Source organism: Pantherophis guttatus, chromosome 1, assembly GCF_059756535.1.
Source record: "Pantherophis guttatus breed Tessera chromosome 1, ASM5975653v1, whole genome shotgun sequence".
NCBI classification, from domain to species: domain Eukaryota; kingdom Metazoa; phylum Chordata; class Lepidosauria; order Squamata; family Colubridae; genus Pantherophis; species Pantherophis guttatus.
This window is the reverse complement of record NC_142063.1, coordinates 288,318,948-288,338,813: the sequence shown is the minus strand read 5'-3', so window position 1 is coordinate 288,338,813 and position 19,866 is coordinate 288,318,948. Positions and strand designations below refer to the sequence as shown.

The window sequence follows — 19,866 nt, the reverse complement described above, 5'->3', positions numbered from 1 at the left end:
TTATTACTCCCCATCTATTTCATACCCACTGGTTTTATATTTATTTCCAAAGTCTGCCATATACTAAACAAATAAACATTTCCAAAGCCAATTCAATGTCAATAGCCCTGATAGGTTTAGAACCAGGTTACTGGAAGGATATCCTGCAAAGGGCCTCCCTTTGCATTAGACTTGTCACTGGAGATTTATCATCATGGGGAAAGTGAAGCATTGTAGCCTATACTTGAATGCAGCCTACAAATCAAAGCAATACATACAAATAAGTACGAGAGAGTGTAAGTAAGAAAAATGAAACTCAAAACAATCTACCTGTGGGTGGGAGGACAGAAAGTTACAGTTATACTATTTTTTTCACCAGGGTTTAATGATTTTAACCAGGTATTTAAAAAAAAACAGCTACCAGTAGGATGCCTTTTAAATGGTCATTTTATTAACCAGATTTGTGTTGTTGTGAATTACAGGTAGTCCTTGATTTATGACCACAATTTGAGCCCAAGATATCTGTTGCTAAGCAACATGGTTGTTAAGTGAGTTTTGCCCCATTTTATGAACATGCTTGTCAGAGTTGTTAAATGAATCACTGCAGTTGTTAAGTTAGTAACATGGTTGTTAAGTAAATCTGGCTTCCCCATAGTCTTTGCTTGCCAGAAGGTTGTAAAGGGTGATCACATGAACCTAGGACACTGCAACAGTCATAAATATGAATCAGTTGCCAAGCATCCAAATTTTGATCACATGACCATGGAGATGCTGCAATGGTCATAAGTCACTGTTTCAGTGCCGTTGTAACTTTGAACAGTCACTAAACAAATGGTTGTTAAGAAAGGACTACTTGCATGGGGTTTTTATGAGGGCTGAAAGGTGCTATATAATTGTTTTACCAAAAGCATAAATCCATTGGAAACTCACTAATAAGGCATATATCCAATAGTACTTCTTTGTTGTTGTCCCCTTCAGTAGAACAGTAAGTACTGTGTTGTATCCTGAAACCAGAATCAATGACCAGAAGCTATGGATAGCCCAATCCTCACGGATCATGGATTTATACTTAAAATCAGCTAAATGTTGTTTTTTGTGAAAATTTAATCTCTTTTCTGTGGAAAAAACAACTAGACTATAGAGTAGCCTATCACTAGTGTTTGATCTCTGATTAGTGTCACTTCAACAAAATCACAACTCTTGATCCTCAAAATGTGCATTTTTTCCATCACAGAGATTAATGTCATCATTGGAAAGTTTTATTAAATAAGCCAGGCATATTGGCTGCCTCTAGAAATACAAGTTTAAAGACAGGCTGTCCAAGTGTGATGGTGAGTCATGACGAAGGGCAGGATACATAAAACAGTGTACTTTTCCAGCCAGATGTATATTTAGGCATGCAGAAGTTGCTGAACAGCAAAAGCTTGTGCTTATTTGTTTGGATAAAATGTAATGAGAAGCTTTTAAACTAATCAAGTGACAAGTGGAGCAAATGCACAAGATGTCAATACAGTAGCCATTGCCAAAGCAATTATAACTAAGAAAAATCTGCAACTTCACCCCCCTTCCACAAAACACAACCTTCACATGAATTAGTTAAGAATCAGAACTGAACCAACCCCTCATCTTCATAAAGGTACTTGACAATTCCCCAGAGGATTACAAACAGCATTGGCACACCTGGGGGGAAAAAAAGGAAAGAAGAAATGCATAGAGAATGAGTCACTAGAAAAACAATCAGGAAGGCTTGCAATGTTGTGAAATTCTATTCAGTGCAAAACTTCCTTAGTCAAATGAGATTATAAGTGGCACTTATGCATTTACAAAGTCCTTTATAATTATCTGATGACCTTTAAAATGCATTCTCCTTAAGAAAGCATTTGGGTTGAAAATCATAATGTTGGAAGCACTTCAGTAATATCTTCAGATATAGTATAAGACAACATCATGTTAGTAGATAGAATGAAGCCCAGAAGTGCAAATACAGAAAAATCCAAAGAAATAAAGCATCACATTCCTTTAATTTCTTGGATACCTCTTGTTGGGATATGAAGTACCAGAGGATACTCAAAATATGTAATTTGTTCTAAAAAGAAGGCTATGTAGTTCTTAGCTCTTCCTCAAGGAGATGTTGATCAATCAATCTAGTGAGATGATGCTCCTTCTCCATGTTTCCTGCAGTGCTATCATGGACATGTGCAATTTGAACAAGTTTGAATTTCCTCCTGCTTCACCTTTCTAACCAATCCGTTCTTACGGTAAGAAAATATGGCTAATAATGTACAAAGAAAATATGCCTTCCTCCCACTGTTAATGGCTATGAATACTGAAATGCTGATATTGCTGATGAAAGACTGTTTAATAAAACGCAAAAAGTCAGTAAGCAATTACAGTTTGTTTAATGCATACTTGTGTGGCACAGACAAGCATGCATTTTCTTTTTAATATCTCATCATTTTCTTTAAAGTTAATGCCAGAGTGCTCTCTTGCTGGAAAATTGATAACCTTTATATAATTCAAATGGATAAAAGCAGGGGTGAAATCTACTTACCTTCCCTACCAGTTCGGAAGTGTACGCTCGCATCCCGTATGATTTTGGACTCTCTGTGCATGCGCAGAGGGTAAAAAACAGGTTACTTCCTGGTTAAAACCAGGAAGTAACGATATCCAGGCAGAGCCTTGTGCTGCCGCCCCTTCCAGTTCTCCGAACCACCCACCACCACTACTGGTTCGCCTGAACCGATGCGAACTGGTAGCATTTCACCCCTGGATAAAAGATTTAAAATTAAATATAGAATTTAAGTTAGTTTTAAAGTAAATTCACTTTAAGTGTTAATTATATGTGGGTAAAGTTACTGCTATATAATGTAAATATCGGTATGCCATTGTTTGTTTTTCTTCTTATTCATTGGTTCTATAATGGTTGACTTTGTGTGCTTCTGTAAACTACTTTTTCTAATTGGAAATTTCTGGTTGCCAGCATTAGTTCCCTTTTGCAAGTTTAGTAAAGCCAAAATATAACCTATTTTTTTTTTACTGTTGTCCTAGCTACAGTTAAAAATGCTCCCTCAATTATTAGATGAAAATTACTAATCAGTAGGCTGGATAGTTTAGCACTGTTCAACTAGTCTTGCAGATTAAAACCAAGTATAGGAACTATGAGAAATTATCATTTGGTGACTGCAGATGTTAAATCATGTATTTAACATTACATTATTCACAATTTATTAGATATAAATTGGCCCAACTGATCATATAAGCAATAGGCTTGGTTACATGGTGAATCAGTCCCCATGTACATCTGCAATAATGGATAAAATTTTGGGTATTATTACCCAGAAATATTTTTTCTTATCTTCTCAATGTTGCCACCACTTTTGGCTTTAGAATGTACTTAATAGTACATGTTTTCTTCATGCAACAGAGAAAAAAAAACTACTGATACTCCTTTATTTATTAAATTTATTCTGATTTTTCTACTGTTAGTAGAGTAGGCAGGCAAGTGACGTGACAACAGAAAATGTCTCGCTAAATGTGATATAATGCCTAGCCGCGGTTTAGTACTGCATGATATCCTGGGATAGTCTAACTGTCCCTGTGTAATCTTGTAGCAACCTACAATTAGCTGTTATGAACTAAGTTTTATGATCAGACTAAAATTCGGATTAAATCCAATTTGTAAAAGGTTTATAAAAGCAGGGAAAAGCAAACAAACAGAAGTGGGGAAACTTCTGAAGAATCATTTCAATCTTGTTCCGATAAATTTCAGTCATTGGCTTTGATACTATTCCTGAATTGAACATACATTGTTGCTATGTTTTACTCTAATAGCAGCTATAGGTAATCAAAACCTTTTGTATTCCTCTAGTGCTTAACAGAATGGAGCATTAAATCTGATAAGAACTCTTATTAGAGAGGGTATTGCTAGAATTTAAAGAATGTGTAAGATTTTTTTTCAAGAAATAAATCAAGGATTCATGATGGCATTTGTGCTATATAACATTTGTGCTATATCATTTCTTAGATAACTGATAAGGAAGTTAGCCACTGTAAACACTAAGTGGGTCGGGAAGAAAAGAGACACTTTCATGAGTTAAAATGCAATTTAGAAGTTTAACATTTAAAAAGTGATATTTACACAATTAATATGTCCAATGGGATTACAGAATTACCATCAGTGGACTTGTTGAGAATGAATATTGCATTAACTGTCTACTGGAACAAGTAAATGACAATAAATATAATCCAGCTGTGGTAGTAAAAAAATGTATCAGATTTTTCATCCAAATTCATTTATAAACCCAGGTGCATGTTTAATTAAAAGAAACACTTATTTACTATGAATGCTATCTTCTTGACTTTGAAACAAATTAAGGCTGTATTTATAATCCATAACATTTGTAAAATGAAATATGCAAACTGAAAGAGAACAAATTATATTTCTGCAGAACCAACAGATGTGCAAAGCAATAACTGCTGTTACTGTAGAATTGTCGTGGCCAGAATATATCAGAAACATTCCCACTTCTGATTTTTATTTGATGTTTGAAATCCAATTATTAATCCAAATGCCAGTCGCTGTGAACCCACTGCAGTATTCTGAGTAAATAAAAAATAATAAAGAGCTCAGAGATAAGCTGCTGTGTTGCTGCTAAATTTCATTGGTTCCATATGTTGAACAGTCTGGATTTATATTGGACCATTATATACTGTACAGTTACCACTATCTTTAAGCAATCTTTTCCCAACAGCATATGCTTCTGGTAAATTGAATGTGCCAGTCCCAAATGTCAGTCAGCACATTTGGAAGATACCACATTACAGGAAAATGTGTTTAGATGAGTTGCAACAAAGGATATAAATTGCTGACTAATGATCCAATGCAACTTTTTTTTTTACCTCAAGTGATATTTTAATATCCTTTATTTTATGTTAGCTCAGATGCTTACTTAACTGAGTTGATTATTTTCGATCTTTTGTGTACCTAGGAAAATCTCTATGCACCTGTAAATTATCTTTTTTTGTGCTTGGTTTAAAATTATAAGAACCTGATGTTACCTGATGTTTTATTAACAATAAGGTAAAAATACACTACAAATGAAATATAGTGAAAGCAAATAAGTGTTTGTAGAAAGTAATGAGAGGGCCTTGAGGGGAACAGGCAAAACCCATTACATAAGCAAAGAGGAATGAGACAATCCTTAAGCAAGAAACTCAGAGACTCAGGCAAGTGGAATGGAGTTATCTCTTCACAAGTAGTCTGAACTTCTGAGAAAAATATTAAAATTACATAAGGTGAATTACCAAAAGAGTTTTTTTTAGTTTTATGGGCAATTCAAAACTTGTTGATACAGTGGCAGTTCAAGAGAGTATTCTAATTTTTCTGAATGATAGATCTTTTTCAAGAACATACCTTATCAACTAAGGTTCATAAAGTACAGATATTACCAGAGAGAGTTTGGTTTTTAAATGGAAACCCAGTTCTTTCAGAATGGTAAAATGAAATGCCATTACAGAAAGAAGCAGTAGTGGAAAAGTATAAATAGATTTTTTGAAAATAATCTTAATAAAAGTAGAGATATAAGAATAGTTTGGGTGGAAGCAAATCTTTCAAGAGAGATTACTTTATAACTCAAAAAGAAGAGACAAGAGAAAACACAAGCTATTTTCAATGAGACAAAAAGAAAAGAAGAGGAATTAAAGAGGTTTCCAGAGACAATAAATATTCTCAACAAATTAAGCTTCCGCTTAATAACAATTATCTATGTTAATATTAAGAGAAATGAAAATAAAACTGACAAAAAGGATTTTATAAATAAATCAGGAAGTGGTTGGCATACAAATTATGAAAAGAAAATGACATTGAAGTTATAAGGCGGAAGTACTGAAATAACAGATAATTTGGCTATGCAAAGAAGTATTTCATCAATATTATTCCAATTTATATAAAGGACAAGCATTTCCTTAGAGAAAACAGTATATAAGAACATGTAAGAAACAAAATTTATTGAAGATTACAGAGAAATAGAAATAGATTATGAATGGGCCTATAATAATAAAGGACGTTTGTGAAGCTATTAAGAAGATTAAAACAGGAAAGATATCTGGACCCGATGGGTTATTGGCTTTTTATTATAAACGCTTTGAGTTATTAATTCCTCAGAAACCTTTAACTCAGTATTAAAAAGTTGGTTATGAAATAAAAAGGCTGTTCTATTAAATCAGAATTACTATATGTTTTGCCCTAAACATCCTTAATAGAAGAAATGATATTACAATCTAGAGGACAAAATTTCAATTGGAGTTTTTCCTCTCTGTATTCAATTTATATATAGGTCATCCTTCAGATTCAATGAAGATATGTTGTGTACATCATCTATGGACACAGAGATGGCTCTGCAAACATAGTCTGGAAGTTCAGAATCTAGCACAACTGGGGCATGGGACTCCATTATAATAACTTTTGGTGTTATTCTGTGATGCCACTCAATATTTTCTATCAGTTTTTGATTATGACTATCTTCAAAGTCAGTAGAGGCTTCAAAGGACAGTTACAGCTTTTAGTTCCCTTTGCTGGATGTCACAGTAGCACAGGTTTCCTTCACAGCATCTTTGAAGTACTTGTGTGGATGACTTTAAGGTCTCTTCACAGTTTCTAGTCTAGTACAACTGGTGAGCAACTGGTGAGTTATATGGTGGTCATGCATTCTAATTATTTGTCCCACACTCCATATCTGGTCTGTGATAATCAAGGACTCAATGGTGATGGACTTCACATGTTTCCAGACCTCCAGGTAGGATGGATGGAACAGAGAGTATGCATGTGAAATTTCTCTAGCTGTTTGATATGTTGTTGGTACAGTGTCTAGAACTTACATCCATATAGGAGCGAATGGACCACCACAGTTCAGTAGGCTTTCAACTTTGTGGCGATACTAAGGCTGTGTGATTGAGCACTCTAGTATGCAGCTGCCCCAGAGCCTGGCTGGGCTTGCTGATCTGAGAATCAATTTCTTAGTCCAAAGATCCATTGCTCAAGATGATGCTTCCCAAGTATTTGAAGCTGCTTGTATCTGTCAGCTGGTGTGTGTGTGTCAACAGTGATTTTTAATTCTACAGGATGACTATTTGGCACTGGCTGGTAAAATACTTCAAACTTGTTCAGGCTGATAGTCTTGTTTTCATTATTTAATAAATATGCTATAGCAAGAGCATACATGGAATTCTTCAGTTCCCCAGACACAAAACCTTACTCCTGTGTAGGCTATCTTGCGTATTTAAGTTTCTTATCATTTATTTCCTTTAACTTTTATTTTCTAAATTTTCTGATATTTAAATTTTATTTTTCCTTCTTCATGCAATATTGCAATTAGCTACCATTATGTTGGCACACTATCTCTTTATTAAAATCTTCTTCTTCTTGTGCCATATCCGTCATCGGACATCAGCGATCATGTTGGCGTTCCTATTTTTATCACCAGCCACATGAAAAAGTGCTGCTGAGTTTTGTCCAAACCAGTCCCTTAGATTTTGAAGCCATCATGTTCCTCTTCTGTCTGGACCTCATTTGCCTTCAATCTTTCCTTGGAGGATTTAGTGTTGTATGCCGTATTTTTCCGGGTGTCGCATTACATGTCCGAAATATTCTAACTTTAGCTTTTTAATGGTTTTGATTATTTCCTTTGGCTTTCCCAGGTGGCTTATCACCTCCTTTTATTAAAATAGCCTTCCAAATCTTATTGCATCCGTTTTACAAAAAGTGTATCATTTTATGATGATGCATTTAAGTATTATTTTGGGGAAAATAAGCTTTTCTTATAATAATTGACTATTACTAGATTTTGGTCATATTAGTATAGAACCATTATTATATTTATTATTCTATCAATTAAGGATTAAGATACTAAAAAATGATCAAGTTGGGAACAACTCTGGTATAGAATTGCTATAATATAACAGTAACCACATTATCTTTTACTGAATCACTTTTTTCACCATGAAATTGGAAGACATATGAGAGTTACAATACCCGGAAGCAGAGTTACAAAGTTAAATGCCAATATAGGAGCAGAGGACATATAAGAGTTACTATGCCCAGTAGCAGAATTACCAAATTAAATACCAATAAAGAGTAACAAATTAAATGTTGATATAGAAACCTGTAATACTTGCCATGCAGAAAAAGTAAACTGGAACAATATAATTATCTAATAAAGAATCTAAAAAGTGAATCAAATATTCAGGCATATTTGTTTGATTCATATCTAAACCACAAAAGATATTTAAAATATGAGCCATAGTGCTCTGGTAGTTAGAATGCACTATTACAGGCTAACCTTTGCCACTGCCAGTTTGATCCTGACCAGCTCAAAGATTGACTCAGCTTTCCATCCTTCCAAGGTTGGTAAAATGAGGACCCAGATTGTTGGATGCAATAAGCTGACTCTGTAAACCATGTAGGGCTGTAAAGCACTATGAAGCGGTATATAAGTCTAAGTGCTATTGCTATGTAATTAGCAATAGCAACAGCACTTATCTGAATGCTGCTTAGTAGGACAATATTAATTCATAATACAACATAAGACATGATTGCCAATTTCTCTCTCTTTTTCTCTCCTTCTGAATCACTTCTGAGGACATGTACAAGTTATTATACCCAGTAGCACAGCTTAAATTCCCACTGATAGATTCTTGATCAACCAAAAAAAAATCTTTCTTAGGTGGAAGGAGATGAATTTCTTGCAACCCCTCTGACCTTTATCCATTAGAATAAAAGTTTTCCTTGACAACTTCAAAGTTCAGTTCCTTAAAGGAATCCAAACAAACCTTCATTCAACACATTAACTTAAAGAAAAAATAATCTGATCAGTCAACAAAAGCTTATCAATTATAATGTTTTAGCAATGGGAGATATACAAACCAACAAGCAGAAGAAGCAAGCCAGAAATTCAACTCAAGTTTTTATTACAGGTATGATTGTCTTATGATACAGTGGTACTACCTCTAACTGTTGCATTAATAATGGAAATTTATGACACATTATAAGAGAAAATCACATTTTGCGAAGCTCACAGGACAAAAGCAGCAAACTCGTAGCTATCTAGAGCAAGTCATGAGAAGTTTAATAAAATAAAAGTGTAGTGCACTATAAGATAGGAATATTTCCAAACCCAAAGCAATACTGAATCTTCAGTTTTGGCATTTCTAAAGGCACTCTTGAAACTCAACTGTGCACAGAAGACTCAGAGGGCATATAGGGCTTATAAATCCCATATCGCATGGAAATGCATCCTGCTCAGCATTAGTAAGACATAGGAACATTCAAACAGTACTCACTGCTCTCTGTTAGTTAGATTTATGCAACCTCAACAGCATTAGCTTTGTATATATGGCAATGTACACACACAACATGCCTCAAAGATAAAATACAGCACAATATCTAAATAACCATCAAAATGTGATCTTCTTTTTAATTAGCATTTTACTATGATTATTATTTAAAAGAAATAACTTGTCAAGTACATTGCTAAACATGCATTTATAAGCTGTCTTCTATTTGGTTTATTCAACACTCTACTTCTGAATCACCCCCATTCACTCCAAATGAACAGTGCTAGGGCATATCTGATTCCCACTGCTATACTGACTGAAATAAAACATTAAAAAAAAAATCAAACCAATCACAGGCCAAAAAGCAACAGTCCAATCACTGCACTTTAAACAGTTGGATTAGTCAAACTGGTGCTGTTTGAAGGGATGGCTTTGTTCCAACTTTCAAAACAAACACTAGGATTTGTTTTGAACTTGAAATGAATCTTTTAAAAATACACATTTTACTTTACTTTTACTTTAAATTCTCAGTGGGATTTTAGGATAAGAATATTTGGAAGTCAAAATGTTTTGCATCCCTAGTTCACATTTTTGGCAAAAAGCATTGATTTTAAAAAAAGGGAAGTGTACAGTATATAAAAAACCCTAAACCCTATGAAGAACTAGAACTAATAAAGGACACTCTATGATATTGTAGTAAAGTTTTAATATTAATATCTTAAATAAGTTTCTTAAGAGTTCAGGAGAATAATTGTTTAATGAACAAGGTCTGTATCAAAATCGTGTTATAGTTCAAAGCCTAAAAGTCCCTCATAGCCCTTTTCTAGTTAAATTCTTCTTTCTGTCTCTTGTGCTTGCTGACATATTGCACCAACCCTATCATAAATAAAGAGTGGAACAAAATTATCAAAGTGGGATAGATAATTTCTCACTCTTTTTGATTGGGAAGATTGGATGCAAAAATGTTGGAGGAAAGAGCACTGGGATTTTTATTAACTTTTTCTAACACAGATTTGAATGTCTCAAATTGAATTATCACAGTATCCTGATTGTTTGGATTTTGTCATCACAATAGAAAGTTGTGATTTCTATAATTGTGGAAAATTCAGTCATGCCCATGTAGGAATGCATCTAAGTCTGACTGTCCTCCTATTAAGAGTCTATAAAAATGACACTAATGTGAGAGACCACAGACCGAGGGAGAGTTGGAGAGTCTCCAACATCCAAAATGCAGAAATGCAAGAATAGACAATGACATTTTGCTCTGTCCTGCTTTCTGCTTTTCTGGAATGAAAGTATTATGGAAGCTGGTAAAAGAAAAGCTCAGTAGCTTTCCTAATGAAAAGTGTATCTTTAATTAATTAAACACTTATATTTGACTGATATTAATCTCATTAAGACTAATTGTTTCTATAGCCTATTCAAACTGCTTTAACGTTGAAATCTCCTGCCACAAGTTACAATTAATATTCCAGCTTTTAGTATTTCTTATAAGAAATCTGAGTATTCGCTTTACATGCTGTGCTACTTTGTATAATTTTAGACTTTTAGAACCACAGAAGTGTGTGAGTATTTCTCAAACCTTACATCCTCCCATTAGCAAAAAACCTTCATGATAAGGTAGTCCTTGCTTAACAAGCAAATTGGGACTAGCAATTCCAGTAACACAGTCATTATCTGCAAATCACATGATGGATTTATAATCTTACACCCGTCATGGTTGTTACATGAATCGCCTGTGGTTGTTAAGCGAAATATGACGTGATCATGACTTGCAATTTTATTGCAAGCTTCTCTCTTAATTCTGATTCTCAGAAACTGATTGTGAAGCATACAAATGGTGATCACATGACTGTAGGAATATTACAATAGTCATAGATGTAAAGCTTCTTTTTCAGCACCGTTGAAACTTTGAATGGTCACTGGACAGGGCAGTTGTTAAGTGAGCATTATCTGTATGACCAATCATTCAATTCATGCTTCCTTGCATGACCCTGATTTCCAAAGAGTGGCGAATCGGAACAATAGTTGAGGAATTAGATACTTATAGCTACACTCCTACTACTTCCAAAATAGAAAGATCCAAAGCATTTTCTACTAGGACAAAATTGAGGAAACTTCTGTTTAGTTCCTTCAACTCTGTTGGCTATAGCAATGATATTCTAGCAACAAGTTGTTCTGTCCAATGTCAGAAGAGGCATGCAAATCACAACTTGAACTGCAATTCCTGTCTGCATCTCTGCTGGGTTGGTGAGCAAACCTACTTCGTAAAATATTGCCTAGGATACAAGATAGGAATAAGAAAAAATAACAGCAAGATCTTCATAAAATCAGAAAGCTACAATTTTATAAAAACATTGAATAAAATAACAGTCTGAAATACTGAACCAAGTACATGCTTCAGCTTAATAATTTCTATTTTATCCCAGGGGAAGAAATATGTTTTGTTGAATACAAATTGGCATAGTGCAATTATATAAAGATTTGTGCTTAACCAATAACCTAGCATTCATTTATTTTCCACTAAAAAATTAAGGTCAACATTTTAAAAGCTATAGACTGCTGTAAATGGCATGTAAGATAATTAGATTTTATTAACAATATTTTTATAGCAGAATTGCAAGAACCCCAAGCTACGTATAATAGAATTAGTCAACTGATAAATTAGAAAGTGTAAATGTATGAGAGAACATCAATGGTTAATGAAAACTGCTAAACAAACATCGACTTAAATTGTTAAGAAAAATATTGCAGCTTTTTCAATGAATGGAGGAATGAATGAATGGATATGAGCCTGTGTGTGTTTGTGTGTGTGTGTGTGTGTGTGTGTGTGTGCGTGCGCATGGACAGCATGTGTGTGGTGGAGGAAAAATAGCCTTTGTGTGATGCAAGACATATATCATTGATTCAGAGGTACACATGTTCACAATAGACTGACATAACACTATTAGCACAATGGTTTTTAATTTTAAGCCATTTACTAATTCCTATCATTATCTTTCCCTACTTTCTTGCAGACACATGCTGGGTTAATGTCTTCAGAGTTGTTTTGCAACAGTAATTGCATCTTTTTTTTGAGTAGTTAGTGGCAATTCTGAACACATCAGTATGGTTGCAAGGAGTTGTAAGTATCTGCCCTAATGTGAACTAATCTGATTTATTAATGCCAAGTCTCATCTGCCACCCTGTTGCCTTGTGAACCAGTAGAGAGAGATCCTTTGGGAACTCTTTGCAGATGAAAGTTTTGTTCCCTATGTAGACTTTTATGGTCTTAAATACTGAATTGTAATCTACATTTGACTGGGTCAGAGTCAATTTCCCTTTTTGAAGGTAACCATAATGTTGGAAAAACATGGCCCGGCTATTGAGTTCTGATGGATGCAAGATATTATCAGTTGAGAGGTTCCAGAATTGCATAACAAAAGCATAATTGCTATAAAATAATCAATACTTGCTAATCATATTAAAAATAGGATGGGGCTGTGGAGTCTAAGAACATATTATCACTATGTAAAGTTTTAATTTAAGTAAAAGAAAAGAATGCATAACAGTTTAATATGAAATACAGAATGGTATAAATATGTGCCACATTAATGTCTCCAAGAGAAAGGAACTACACAGGCTACTAACATTAGAACAAATTACTCAAGGTCAAAGAAAATGTTGGTGAAATGAAAATCAAGGAGCAATGGAAAATTCCAAAAACGAGAAAAGCTTTTTTAAAAATATTATTGATATTGTAATACATATTGTCTATTTATAGAGAATCAGAATTAAGAGGCTTCCCAATTATTCATAAATAATTGTAGAACAGTTCCAAAAGTTGTTTCTTTCTTGATTTTGTTGATTCTATGAAAACATGACTAACAATAGAATAAAAAGCTGTTCAAAACTTGTTTTAAAAGCAGTTTAGTTAATGTTTGGTGAATATAAATTATATACCCATATGTATAACTACATTAAAGTGACTACATGAATCACTTATTTTCAACTTCTCTCTTCATTCCTTTTCCTATTTGAGCTTTAAAATGTTATAATTATTATTTTGTATTCTATGCAACAGAGCTCCTCTACAATTTTTTATTTTTCTGAAGTAATTTCATACTCTTATTAGCTAAGAATCTCTTCAAATACATTTTGAAGGAATATAATCTATAATTGGTTTTCAAAACAAAGTATGTTCTATTTGAAATATGTATTTTTCCTTTTATTTGAAATGTATAATTTACCCCTTTTTACTGAAAGAAAATGCACATCCCATTTCATATTTATTATACTAAACATCATAGTAAGCTAATACCCATTTTCAGTTATCTGTTAACATTCAAATGAAGGACAGTTTGTCATTAGCAAGTTTTTACCAACACAAAAAGAGAAACTCCTCTGAGTTTTCCTTTCCACTCCTTGTAGGAAATTATTTCAAATGTGCCTTGAATCCAAAATTAAATTATGTGACTGTCTGTCTGGGCTTTAAGATTTATCTTTCATCTCATTGTCTTGATATTTCATATTACTAAACACTCAGTACCAGTGGGAGAGCCTTGGGAACAGTGCTTTGTTAAATCTATCTATACAGTTGCTGTGCGTGGATGTGTCTTAGTAGCCTTCAAGATTGTTTTGTAGAGAAATAAAATTGTGTACATCTTATTTATTAAATTAAAGCTAGGATTTTGCATTATAAAAGTAAGAGCTTACCAATTCTTTCATAAGCAGAATTACACATAATGTTTCCTTTAACATGAAGTGAATTAAATTATATACAAAACTCCAGGGTGCTATATAGTATTAGCAGAAATAAGTTTTTGAAAATATTATCTATTTAATAATAGGGTGATTGGCAACCAGTCATAAGTGTGAACAGCACCCAAAATGTGATTATATGGCCATGGGTGTGTATGTGACATATAACATTGGCTGGAATTGCTTAGTTGGTTGTAAAGCACTGTTTCAGATGCTGTCATAACTATAAATGGTTGTTAAGTAATAAGTCCAAGTCAAGAAGAATTACCCATAATTCAGTTTCCTTTACTGCAAAAAGATCATGCTTCTAATCCTGGAGAAAGAAATCTCTGACAGGCTGAGAATAAAATGAGCATGATTTTCTAAAGGGAAAAAAAGGAAAATAAAAACAGAGAATGGAATGCCATTAAAGTAAAGTGTTCAAATATCATTTAGCGACTTTTGCTCTTTAGGGCCTTGGGTTTGCTGCAAAACGGCACACTGGTGGTCTTGGGCAATTTAAATAGTTGGAAGACAGGGAATCTCACTTTATATATTTCCTTATAGAAATCAGACGTTAGACTGAATTATTACATACACAAGAGGAAGGGACAAACTCTTATTTTTGTTTAACTAGTTGCCCCCTTATCTTCATTTATGCCTATAAAATGGGTTTTAAAAATGTATGTCTTACTATAGTTATCACCTCAATAAAGAAAATAGATGATAACTATAGTACGTTCAGTACCCCAAAGGTGTATTGATCACAGCAGGGTAATTGTGCATGATTCAGAACTCCTTGTATACGAAGTTTATTTTGGGTTCTTTGTTCTAAACAATTATACAACCCCTTTTGCTTCATTTAGTGTTCTGTTTTCAGCTCATAACAGGCATCAGACAGCCTCTGTTCAGAACGTACTGTATATAGTTAACCTACTGGATGACAACCACGGAACTCAAGTATTGCTAAATATAATCTGCAATCAGAAATATTTCAGGTCAGCCTTTTATGATTTTTGTAATGGAGTTGGGTTTCTACTAAACAATAAAAATAAAACAATAAAACCTTCAATTTCAACTTGCTTAGAAAACTATTCAATAACTTTAGTATAGGGCTCACCATTTTTCATGTTTTTGCTTTCTATAAGTTTAAATAATTTACAGTAAGTAGGTTGTTATGAGATCTATGGAACTTTACTAGAACAGCCCAATATATTTTCTTATGAATACTTCATTGATTATTGGTTGGGACAGAACATAATATATTCATCCTCCATACATCATGTGTACTCGGGTCACATAAATAATATGCATGTGATCATTTATATGAATTTTACAGTGCACTTATTTAGAATGTTCACATAGGGATGTAAATCTGTGGAAGAGAAAAAGCCCCATCAAACCCATTCAAGATGTATTTAAATATTTTACCCCCACTGGCATTTAACACAATACAGGCTAGAGGCTGCATTAAACTAGGGATCTACAGTGATTCTACAATCCAAAACATATTGGGACGTTTGTCTTGTATATTCTGCACCTGTGCAGAAATATGTCACTGTTTAAAAATGATTTGATTAATGAAATGACAGGCTACCGAATAATGTATATTTACAATGAAACATCATATATTATCTTAAAAGATTTGCCTTATGATTACATTAGGGAACATGGTAGTAAACATAACAAAAAAAAAAACCCTCTCGGCCATGAAATAGAGAATTACACCACAGGAAGGAAGGTTAATGAAGAAAAAATAACACATGGTTTTATGCTAGTAAACCCTAGGACCAACATCAAGTAGAAAGAGAAAGATGTCTTCTCTCTTTGAAAGTAAATACACAGCTCATGTAAGAGACAGTTTGGTCCAGTTTAAGGCACCAGGCTAGAAAGTGGGACATGGTGAATTCTAGTCCTGTCTTAGTCATGAAAGCCAGCTGGGTGACTCTGGGTCATCATTTTCTCTCAGCCCAACTCACCTCACAGTGTTGTTCTTGAGAGGAGAATATGAGAAGGGAGGTGTGTTGGATAAGTTCATTACCTTGAGTTATTTGTAACAATAATAAAGGCATGATATTAAATCAATGTCCTACAAGTAAGGACATTATTTTGGCTCATTCATTATTATCCACAGATGTTAGTACAGGTAATCCTCGACTTACAGACATAATTGAGCCAAGAATTTATGTTGCTAAGTGAGAAATTTATTGAATTTTGCCCCATTTTATAACTTTTCTTGCCACATTTGTTAAGCGAATCACTGCAGTTGTTAAATTATTAACATGGTTATTAAGTGAATCTGGCTTCCCCATTGACTTTGCTTGTCAGAAGATCACAAAATATGATCACATGATCCCGGGACACTGCAATCGTCATAACTGTGAACCAGTTGTCAAGCAGTTGGATGTAAATCACATGACCATCGGGATGCTGCAAGTGTGAAAAATGGTCATAAATCACTTTTTTCAGTGCCGTTGTAACTTCAAAAGGTCACTAAATGAACTGTTGTAAGTCGAAGACTACCTGTAATATTAGCATTAAAAGTAAAGCAAATGATCATTGTGCTAGAGAATTCAGAAAGGCCTCTGCATTATTTCTGAGCATGTTCTTATTGAAAGTGTAAAAACAGACAAAGTGGATTTTTAAAAAATCTATATTTCTTTGTAATAAATATATACAGTATTTTCTCAGTTCACATCTCCTAAAATACTAAACCAAGAAATACCATATTTAGAAAAGAGGCATAAAGACTACTTACCCCAGCCAACACAAAGGTAAAGTCGAAAGATTCTCTGCTCTGAAAATACTGAGAGGGCTAGTAGAGTATATAGGTACATTCCTTCCACCAGTAGCCAATAATAGTTGGCAGTCACACAATATTGCATCATCACAAAGATCAAGCGGCAGCTGAGTGACTCCTGAGAGGGCAAAGATTTGAGTAAATACTTTAGGTGCCGCAGACCAGGAAAAATGTAAAGTGCCCATGAAACCACAATGCCACCATGCCCTCAAAAATTTGATAACAATGCAACCTTTGGAGACTGTCAACAGCAGGCTAAAAAATAATTGAATTCAGTAGCAAATATTCCTTCACTATACAGCCCTTTAGCATGCCTATTTAAACTACTGTATTTCTTAGCTGACTTGAAGCATTATAAAGTTTTCATCTATGTCCAAGGGGACATTTCTATTCTGCCCAAAAGGCAGCTTCCCTTATGCTCAATATAAAAGCCTCAGTTGAGTAACCTGGGTTGTGGCAATAGAAGCTGCCAGAAAATGATGCAGAGATGCCTTATGAAGGCAAAACTTTGTCTCTGCCAAAGTATATAAACTCCTTTTTTTCAACACTCTAGCGCTTATGCCTCATTATATTCTGAACAGATTTTGGAAGAGCAATGCATTCTCCTTCTATCTGTTTCTCTGTGTTTATTATTCTCAGAATGTAAGCCATTGTTCAAGAATAAAACTTTTAATAAAAATAAGAACTGCCATTTCCTCTGAAAATGTTAGTGACTACATTCCCAATTGCATCTTATATCCTGGTTCCTCTCTCTGACAAAAGTGGGTTTATTTGTATAGAATGGGAATAGGGCTAGACAGTATTATGTAGTATTTCAATGTTTTTATTATGAGGAAAATGATATCTTTTTCAAAGGATATTTCTAATCGTATTTGTTAGGATACTGATTAAAAATCAGAGTTTTTGGACATGGTATCAAGATTTACCATTTTAAGAAAGATATAAGCACTTACAGTTGCTTTTGGACTTCTGAAGTATAAAAAAAGAAAAGAAAATTGAAGCGAAGAAGAAATCTTATCCTCAAGTGAACTGAAAGAGGTTTCTATTTTAAGTACTTTCATCTATACTCATATGTAAATCTAACAAGCTTTCCCCCAAAAGGAAATGCACACCTTAATGCAAATATATTGCAATCACATACTTCTGTTTAGGAAAATATGTTTAGCCTTATCATACCTGGTAGGAAATTACACTCTCCCACTGTTGTTGACGTGGGGCTGTCTTGTACATCCACGTGAGCATGGAGTCCTTAATAAAGATGGACACAGCACGTAGGATAAATGAAGTAAAAAGGTTCAAGTGAATGTAGTTCCTGGTACAATGTAGATGCCTGTAAATATAATTATGATGCTTAATTCACTTGAAAACATGTAGGCTATAATGACTGTCAAGTGAGGTACCAAGGGAGCTCTGTTCAAAACTGAAGTGTGTACATCAGATAGTTACACTGTAGAGTTAAAAATACATTTGTGGGTTGCTCTCATTTCTGAAATGGAAAGCAAACTACTAATACTAAAAAATATACAAAACTATTATTGGAGTACCATTTTCTATAGTATTCAGAGAAAAAAGGTTTAAAAACAAAGATTTAAAATTGAGTTTTAAGTCCCGTAGGTAAAGATTTAAAAACCCATTGTGTAAAACATGCTTAGTTTAACTGTGCACTGCACATTCTGCAGGAGATTGTGACAGAAGCATCCATTCCCATCAAGAGAAAGCATGCTATTTACCAGCAATTGTTTGAAAGGCAATTGAAAGAGGACTATTACTGATATAGCACTTAAGAAAGACTTGCATGCACACAGTAGGAATAAGTGGAGCGTGATTTCACTTCTGGCATCCCAATAGGCAAAAATGAAAATTCATTATGAGCATCAAGTTAAAAGAACATAAATTTCAGCATGTCAAAAAGAAAAACTTAATTCAGTGACTAAACCTGTCATCATTAGAGCAGCAGTACTTTATTTTGGAACCCCTTCTCCTTATTTCTACCAATTTATAACAAACCATATTTAAAAGCAGATGAAGTAGAGGAACAATAGTCTGTTGAAAAAAAGTTCTTCTGTTCTACCTCTAACAAAACCAATGTTCTGCCAATTTATGAAACAGAATATTCATACCAGTTTAGCTGTGTCCAATTTAAAAGCAATGTTTATTTGCTTTTTTGCAGCTTTTTTCCTTTCCCGCATATCCACTCAAGACAAACTGTATTTCGCTTCTTATTATACACTTCTCTTTAATTCCATACTCTGAAAATTTCCCAATTGTCATATGACGTTTAATTTTATGCTACTCCTAATTATTCATCGTTACATTTATTTTTTGAAGTTAAGCATCAAGTACCAGATAAATACATATGCTAAAATTCATTCTTTTTAGCCATGTGGCTTACCTGAACCAGAGGAGGATGCCAGTTGCTATAACAAGGGCTGAGAAAGAAAGAGCATATCCAGTGGTGTAGATAACAGAAAGGAATAACAACCGTCTTCCTGTTGAGTCCTGAAAAAGTAATACAGAAACAGCTGAAATAAAATTACTGGACTTTTCCTGTTTTGTTGTGTCATAGTTTGCTTCAATGGAGCAGACAGAAATTTTACTGGAAACACAGAAAAAGCTGATCAAACATACCTACTACATAATATTCAAACAATCAATCAGAACAGAGCCGAAAGGGAGACCCTGTACAATTTGAGATAAGTGGCTGTCCAGTCTCTCCTTAAAATGAAGCATCCACAACTTCTAAAGGCAAGCTGTTCCATTGGTTGATTGTTCTCAGTGTTAGGAAGTTTCTCTTTAATTCCAGGTTGTTTTTCTCCTTGATTAGTTTCCATCCATTGTTTCTTGTCTTGCCTTCTGGTGCTTTTGAGTTGAGCCCCTCCTCTTTGTGGGAGCTCTCAGATACGGGAGAGCTGCTATCATGTCACCCCTAATCTTTCTTTTTTCTAGACTAGCCATACTCAGTTTCTGCAACTGTTCTTCATATGTTTTTTTCTCCGGGACTTTAATCATACTAGTTGCTCTTCTCTGCACTTTTTCCA

The 19,866-nt window shown here is 34.1% G+C and overlaps 1 protein-coding gene across 3 annotated transcripts in view; it reads right to left on the bottom strand.

Moving 5' to 3' along the window:
- The window catches only part of GLP1R (glucagon like peptide 1 receptor), a 109,474-nt gene that overhangs the window by 24,793 nt on the left and 64,815 nt on the right, over positions 1-19,866 (bottom strand). For all 3 annotated transcript variants that reach the window (XM_034428022.3, XM_034428024.3, XM_034428023.2), the window contains 4 exons: positions 19,221-19,327; positions 18,005-18,158; positions 16,787-16,946; positions 1,599-1,659 (listed from right to left, as the gene is read on the bottom strand). In XM_034428022.3, coding sequence (XP_034283913.2) covers positions 1,599-1,659; positions 16,787-16,946; positions 18,005-18,158; positions 19,221-19,327 — 482 coding nt within the window. The remainder of the gene's footprint in view (positions 1-1,598; positions 1,660-16,786; positions 16,947-18,004; positions 18,159-19,220; positions 19,328-19,866) is intronic.